The following is a 6448-nucleotide window of genomic DNA, read 5'->3' as shown; positions in this document are numbered from 1 at the left end:
CTCACAGAGCCGGGGCGGTGTCTGCATATAAAAGCCTCTGCTGCTTTTCTCTCAGTCTCCTGCACATTTTCTGCCCTCTCCTCTGCCAGAGACTCCTCACGTTTTCCACGGTAAGAGCTAAGCTAACCCTTTAACAGGCTGCTGCTCTCACACAGGCGGGGCCCCTGCAGTGACTGTTAGAGGGCTAATAATGCTGAATTATTAATATATGTATGTCTTTCAGAGATAAATCTAAAATAATACAACTTATAGAAATGCTCGATAACTTTTAACAACTTTTTGACACAACTTTTAGAACTTTACGTCTATAAATTAAACCCATATTGTGTGCTTTTGTTGCCTGTTGAAGTGCATTGTAGGGTAAAATAGGGGTGTGGTTGTGGCTGTGGACACTGTCCTCTCTTATTACTTGAATTCTACCACTACGGGTCATCTACTTCAACTTTTCCACTCAGGCTCCCACATCAATGACACAGTCTCAGTTTTTCCTACTTCTCCATTTTTCTCAAGCTGTTGCTACAACAAAGCATAATCAGGAGGATTGAGTTTCAAGTTTTTGTCTGTCAACATGAGGCAATGGCTCCTATCTTGCTGACTAACAACTTAATAACATACCCTGCATAATAACTGCTTGTGAACTTTACTCATTTGTTTAAAGGGTGGTGAGAAAAAGCAAAGAGGGAGTTACCTATAATTAATTTAGGTTAAGCATTTTGATAAAGATTTAAAAATATGTAGTTACTTTCTGGTTGTTCTGTCAATGTTAACGCATTAATGTGAAAAGTTTAACACGCTGACATTACATAATGCTTTAACTATTGTGATCCAAAAGCCTCTCTCCACTGGAGGGTCACTAAATTCAAAGCTCTGCATTATGAGGTCTTGCAGTGCAACATGCAGCACAAGACCAGAATTGCAAAACCAAAAAAGATGACCAAGGAAAGTTACTGTCAAATTTTGCTTTGGAAAAACACAAACATATGTTTGGATAAAACTAAGGTAGCATGTAGCTGACTTATTGTGACGGTGAATTGTCCTTCCACCAAAGCTCAATCAGTTTATAATTTCAAAATTAGATTTGAGACAAAATGGCTTCTTTTAAACCTTCTAGAATATGAAAACCTGGAAAACTGTGATGAGACAATAAAACATTTTCTTAAATATTTATTGAAAACATGCAATTTTTACATTTTAAGCACACAAAGTTAATCACACTGCAGCACTGTGAATTTAATTGATGAAACTTTTTTAATCGATCGAAAGCGGTACTTTTCATTCTCTTCACCGAATTAAAAACGCAGCTCTGATCTTGAAGGAGTTCGTTCTGCTCCTCCTTGAAGTTTCATTTGAGTATGACTGTTTTTCCTCTGTGCTGTCTTCAACTTGCAGTCGTCGCCACACATTCGCAGCAGCCATGCCTTCTGATCTGGAGACAGCAATGGAGCTGCTCATCGTGGTGTTCCACCGTTACGCCTCTAAGGACGGCCAAGCAGGGACTCTGAGCCGGCGGGAGCTCAGGCAGCTGATGGAGAACGAGCTGGCTAACTTCCTTAAGGTGCGAGAAAGAGCTTGAAAACAACTCGAGCGCTTCCGATGAAGCGCAAGACTTTTCACTTTTGATCTCTTTTTGTCCGTCCATGCAGTCTCAGAAGGACCCTGGCGCCATCGATAAGATAATGAAGGACCTGGACTCCAATGGTGACGGCCAGGTGGACTTTGAGGAGTTTGTTGCTCTGGTAGTTGGACTGTCTGTTGCCTGTGAGCAGTGCTATAAGATGCACAAAGGACTGAAGTCGGCAAAATAGTGAAAGACAGGAAGCAAAGCTGAAGGTTAATACACCAAGAATATTTTTTGTAAAGATTGTTTTGTCAAATAAACTCATTGGATGATTTTAAACTTCCAGAGGTTCCTGCTTGTTACAGATTTGTGTAATGTCTTTATCACTTGAAAAGTATTTTCCTTTTGTTTCTACACCAATTTTGAAAGCATACATCAAAATGCAATCCTGGAGGGCGACGCTTTCGTTTTACAGCTTTTGAGACTGAAGGGTGAGTCTGACTGGTGTTAGTTGCTGGTTCTTGTCCAGGTCTTGGATGTCTTGGTGGTTCTAAAAATTTTAAGTTCAAATTGAGTAATAGTACTAGAGAAAGTTAAAAAGTGACACAATATCTACATCCACGGTGAATAGAGGGAAATTATACTTTTTGCATGGCTCTCCCCCAAAATAAACATATTTAGAGTAAAGTGTGGTGAGAACTTACTTTTTTGTGACCAAATCCTGCTAAAATTGTTCAGACATTGTTCTAACTTCTTGATGGCTTCTAAGGTTTTTTTCTCACTGACTCGCCTGTCTGACCTCGCCGGTGACCCAAGCTTTGGGGGATGGAGACGTCAAGAGGGTTTGATCACCCAATCAGACACAGACCAGTAGTAGCTGGAGAAATGTGTAATATTAAAAAGCTAATAAGATAAAGAAATGCTCATTGCTTTTCTGAACTGCACTGGTTAGGCAGTTACTCAACAACTGATCATGCAAGACTTAATCCCATTTATTTTACGTTAAGGCATTTCAACTTAAAAAAGATTCATTCACGTTTAGATTTATCCTATTGTCAGCCAGTATTTGGCAATTTTAAATACTTTCCGAATTTCTAACTTATACAAAGAAGGCTATCTTTCTGAAAAAACAAAATTTAATCATAAGAACAAGAAAAGTCATAAATTTAACATATTTTGGTTATTTTTGGACAAATGAATGGTGCAGATACACAGACCTTTTAAGTGGCTTGAGGCAAAACAGTTTTTGCAGTTGAAAGGTCAAACTTGTGTGTACTGGATCCATAAAAACTCTCTTAATCTTAAGATTTTTGAATTAAATATAGTTTAAATTCCAACCTTTCACAACTTTTGCCTCCTTATAAAACTGATGATGTGGATCACTCTCTTGGCAAGCGTGACAAAGAAACTAGGTGTGACTATGTGACTCCCACCTGTATTTTATGCCTCTCTAACTCTGGAAAAAGAGGCGAACTTTGCTTCCCCGCTTCATAAAATCCTGCTTATCGCCGCCCAGAGGAATCTGCAGAATGTTCCAGGCTCAACACACCCTGATGTGAAGTACAGCCACTCACTCAGCTGATGTTGCAACTTCCAACATGATGATGCAAAAGACGGACCCAAGTCAAATTGGAAAAGGGGGTTGCTTTAGGCACAGTGTGGAAACGAAGCGATAGAGTCACAAGATGCATTCAATTGAGTGTTTTCATTGTGACTCATATCTGGTGAAAGACAGGAAAAGGTCAGCTCTTCTCGAACCATCCCTGAACAATGCAATCAGCCAGGAAGGCCTTCTTTTTTCAGTATTTCATCAATGAAATCAATCATTTACATAAATGAAATGACAAATTCTTGGTGTTTTGGAGACTTTCTGCCAGTAGTAAAGATGGAATCTTAACTTCTTGCCTGAAAGATTAAACTCAGGGAGAAAATACCTCATATCCTCATAGCCAGGGCTCTCTGATTTATCAGGCTTCATGGCAACGGGGCAAACAGAGCAGTTGTTATGTAACTGGTTTCTGACTGTGTACGTCTGTATGTGTGTGTGTGTGTGTATGGTGTGTGTGTGTGTGTGTGTATGTGTGTGTGTGTGTGTGTGTGTGTGTGTGTGTGTGTGTGTGTGTGTGTGTGTGTGTGTGTGTGTGTGTGTGTGTGTGTGTGTGCGTGTGTGTGTGTACAGAAGCACCACACCCATGTGACCCACAGCTGAGTTTAGATTCGGGATTTCCAGCTTGATTCACTGTTTTCACATCAAGCTCTGTTGCTGCGCAGAGTATTTTTATACTCTCAAGTTCATACTAGTGTAGTGGTGCTATTAATGCAGCACCACTACATTAAAAAAATTGCAGTGGTGCTGAGTCAGATGTATAGATAAGAAGTAAAGACATAAAGTTTGTCTACATGATAAAATTTTCATATTGAAGGAAATTGATTCAATGAAAATCATGGCCTTTGCTCCCAGCCTCTTTAAAAAAACGATAAGCCTTCACATTCTCAGTTTTACTATTACTGTGGCCACTCCTTGTCAGGGAGTGCACTGTGTGAGCTGTTCAGAGTTAGCAAACATTCAGACCTTCACTGTGGCTTAAGTGAACAAGCAGGAACCCCCTCATTACTAAAACAACACTTCTTTGTCTGAACATGTTAATTCCTCCTTGATCTGTCGGAGATGCAGCCTGTGTACAACGCTGAAATAAATGTCACCAACCCACAGGGAGCGACTCCAATCAGCCCTTTCAGAGTGATGTGGTTCTTGTAGGCAGAGAACGTTTCAGACTGTAAGGTGAGGGATGATGGCGTTTCCAGAGCAACTTCTGTGCAGTCCAAGATGACACGGACATTTGGAGAGAACTTCAGACATTTCTGAGGCATACTGGCTTTTACCTTCTCACGACTAATCCACAGGTTGATGGAAGAGAACACAATGAAGAGGTAGTTGGCCCAGGTGATGGTCACTCAGCTGACAGTAGCTATGAGCTGCTCCTTCAGGCCCACTGCTACCCTGAATGAGAACATCAGGAACTCATCAATCAGAGGCATGCAGCAGGCAGGGCTGGCTTCAGCACATGCTTCCTCTCCAAGTTTCTGTGCTCTGGTCCAGAACACCAGGCGTGATGCAGAGGGTGCAATGGACTCCCAGAAGATCCGGAACACACATTCAGATGGAAATTTGGTGTAGAACCGGATCTGGTCATCAGAGGCACAGTAGAGGCTAAAAAGTGTGGCAGACAAATCCACTTTTTGAAGTCTGGGCTCCAACTTCTTAATATAATCCAGAGCTTCATCAAGTGCACCTGTAAAACCACAAAATAAAATAGCAAAACATACGGTTAGCAAGAAGTTTTAATTATATATTTGAAACATTACTTCTGTGAAGATCAATGCATGTTGTGAGTTGGAGCATGTATGTATACAGTCATTGACTTAATCTCTCCACAAAATACATAACCACATAATCTCATAATTATGTGATCATAATAATAATAATAATATCATAGCAACAGTTATATTTTACTGAAAGTATCTTACATCGCATATATATACATATATATCTTACATCGCGGTTATATATACAATATATGACCACTTAGAAGTGGGGCTGTTTCTTCCCTGTTTGCCTGGAATAACTTCACTGCACCGGCAATCAGTCTGCTTTCGAGAGTGCGAAGAAACGGCAGTTTGTCCTCTTTTAGAAAGCTACCCAGGCTGAAGATGCTACTGCTGACCATGACATTAAAAACAGTATTTTTTATGAAAAAAAGAAGAAAAAAAACCCTCACCTCCATGTTGCGATGCAACAAATATAATCCTTGCTCACGATATCTCCAGTTCTTAATCCAAAGCTTTGATTTTTGGTTACGTCTTTTTCGGGTTAACATAAGTCCGCAAACTAAAGTCACCACTTCAACGTTGTTGTTCATGTTTGTTGGTTTACTCTAAATTCAGGCAGCGCAGAATTTTAATCTGAAGGGATTTCGTGTCTGGAATTAGAATGTGTTCGAGTGAAATCTCACACTCTAGGATTGATTTTAAATCGGCTAGTGTGTGGTCTCTCTCTCACACACGTTTTCAGAATCGGACGACTTTTCTAAAATCGTATAGTGTGAATTGGGCTTAAGTGTGTGAAGGCCGGAAGAGTTTATAAAACAAAATTTAATGTCATTTTCAGATCTGATTTAGTCTTTATAGAATGCAACCATTTGAGCAATTGTTCATGTAATTTTATGCTTCTGTGTTTCGGTTTTATTTTATTGCGAAATCTTTAAACATAGCAGAAGTAAAATAACTCTAAACTCAGTGAAACATCAACAAAAGTTAATATTTGAGCCTAAATGGTTACCTGATCAGCAAACAGCATTTAATAGGAAAAATAATTAGATGCTTTTATAAATTTCAGGGGACCTCCATGGAAAACAAACTCTTCATATTTTAAAGAAATATTGACATCCTGAAGTCTGTTAACTTTGGCTTTTGTACGATAGACCTCAAGCTACAAGTACAGGTTTGAGCCACTAGATGGCAGAAGAGCTTAGATGCAACTATAAACCAGCTCCTTAAAATTAGCTCCTCACACAGTCCCTTATTTAAAAGTTGCAAATATGTCAAGGGAGATATTAAATCTGTTTATTATACATTGTTCAGTGTCCATTAATGTTGGTAAAATAAATAAATAAACAAAACAAAGAAGACAAAGTCTGACTATTTACAAATATAAAAGGTATATGAAGCAATTAATTTATAATTTGTATTTATATGCATTTAAAAAAGCAGAAGTGGTGACTAGAGTAACTCTAACCGAGAATGCTAAAATAAAAGCAGAGCATACACAAACACACAAACATATTTATAGCATTAAAACTGAGATGCCTCAGTGTTGATTTGTTCACTTCT

General features: G+C 39.1%; 1 protein-coding gene across 1 annotated transcript; it reads left to right on the top strand.

The window, feature by feature from the left end:
- s100a10a (S100 calcium binding protein A10a) lies at positions 1–1901 on the top strand. Its single transcript, XM_055053636.1, has 3 exons — positions 1–110; positions 1390–1555; positions 1644–1901. Exons 2-3 carry the CDS (start codon positions 1415–1417, stop codon positions 1803–1805), a joined length of 303 nt encoding a protein of 100 aa, XP_054909611.1. The 5' UTR covers positions 1–110; positions 1390–1414; the 3' UTR covers positions 1806–1901.
- Positions 1902–6448: the final 4547 nt, after the last annotated feature.

The sequence above is a fragment of the Poeciliopsis prolifica genome, unplaced genomic scaffold (genome assembly GCF_027474105.1).
Source record: "Poeciliopsis prolifica strain line A6 unplaced genomic scaffold, Auburn_PproV2 SCAFFOLD038, whole genome shotgun sequence".
Taxonomy (NCBI): domain Eukaryota; kingdom Metazoa; phylum Chordata; class Actinopteri; order Cyprinodontiformes; family Poeciliidae; genus Poeciliopsis; species Poeciliopsis prolifica.
The sequence above is the reverse complement of the archived record's forward strand: the minus strand, read 5'-3'. Positions and strand labels throughout refer to the sequence as shown.

Coding starts and splice junctions, on each gene's coding strand:
- s100a10a (XM_055053636.1), top strand. CDS start 1,415: ATGCCTTCTGATCTGGAGACAGCAATGGAGCTGCTCATCGTGGTGTTC. Junction 1,556..1,643: donor AGCTGGCTAACTTCCTTAAG/GTGCGAGAAAGA, acceptor CCGTCCATGCAG/TCTCAGAAGGACCCTGGCGC.